Here is a 574-nt window from a genome sequence, read left to right as displayed (position 1 = left end):
TCCTCTTCCTTCAGTTTTTCCCTGTAGGTGCAATTAAAGGTTCAGGACCTCCCCCCCGCATCGCGTTCCCCTGGGAGTCGCAGCTGCCTCTGCTCTGATCGGGAGGTGCTGGGGTGGGTGTGTTCAAGCTCTTCTCTCAAGTAGTATTTAGGTCAAAAAGAAATGAGGACATTCTTGTGGTTTAGACTAACATTTTCCCCCAGAAGCTCTGGTTTTGTTCATCTGTGAGATGGGGACAGTGATCACAGCCTGCCAGTGGGAGGGATGTGGAGCTGATTCATGCCTAGGGGGTCCCACCCATAGGGTGCCAGGGGTTGCAGTGGAGGCTGGGTGCTGATGCTGTGTGCTGGGACTCCGGGATGTGTTGCTTAATTCTGCTTTTTCCACCCCAGCCTTTGCTGAGCTGCAGACTGACATTAACGAGCTGACCAATGACCTGGATGGGGCTGGCATCCCCTTTCTGGATTACCGCACCTACGCCATGCGGGTTCTCTTCCCAGGGATAGAAGACCACCCCGTGCTGAAGGAGATGGAGGTGTGGTTCTGTCTGTCTGTCTCTGTAGTGTTTCATGCT

General features: G+C 53.8%; 1 protein-coding gene across 1 annotated transcript in view; it reads left to right on the top strand.

The window, feature by feature from the left end:
* PLXNA1 (plexin A1) overlaps positions 1-574 on the top strand; it is a 109596-nt gene that overhangs the window by 80811 nt on the left and 28211 nt on the right. Inside the window, exon 20 of the mRNA XM_009639304.1 lies at positions 393-535. Within this exon, the coding sequence (XP_009637599.1) occupies positions 393-535 (143 nt within the window). The remainder of the gene's footprint in view (positions 1-392; positions 536-574) is intronic.

The sequence above is a fragment of the Egretta garzetta genome, unplaced genomic scaffold (assembly GCF_000687185.1).
Source record: "Egretta garzetta isolate BGI_Z169 unplaced genomic scaffold, ASM68718v1 scaffold215, whole genome shotgun sequence".
Classification (NCBI taxonomy): domain Eukaryota; kingdom Metazoa; phylum Chordata; class Aves; order Pelecaniformes; family Ardeidae; genus Egretta; species Egretta garzetta.
The sequence above is the reverse complement of the archived record's forward strand: the minus strand, read 5'-3'. Positions and strand labels throughout refer to the sequence as shown.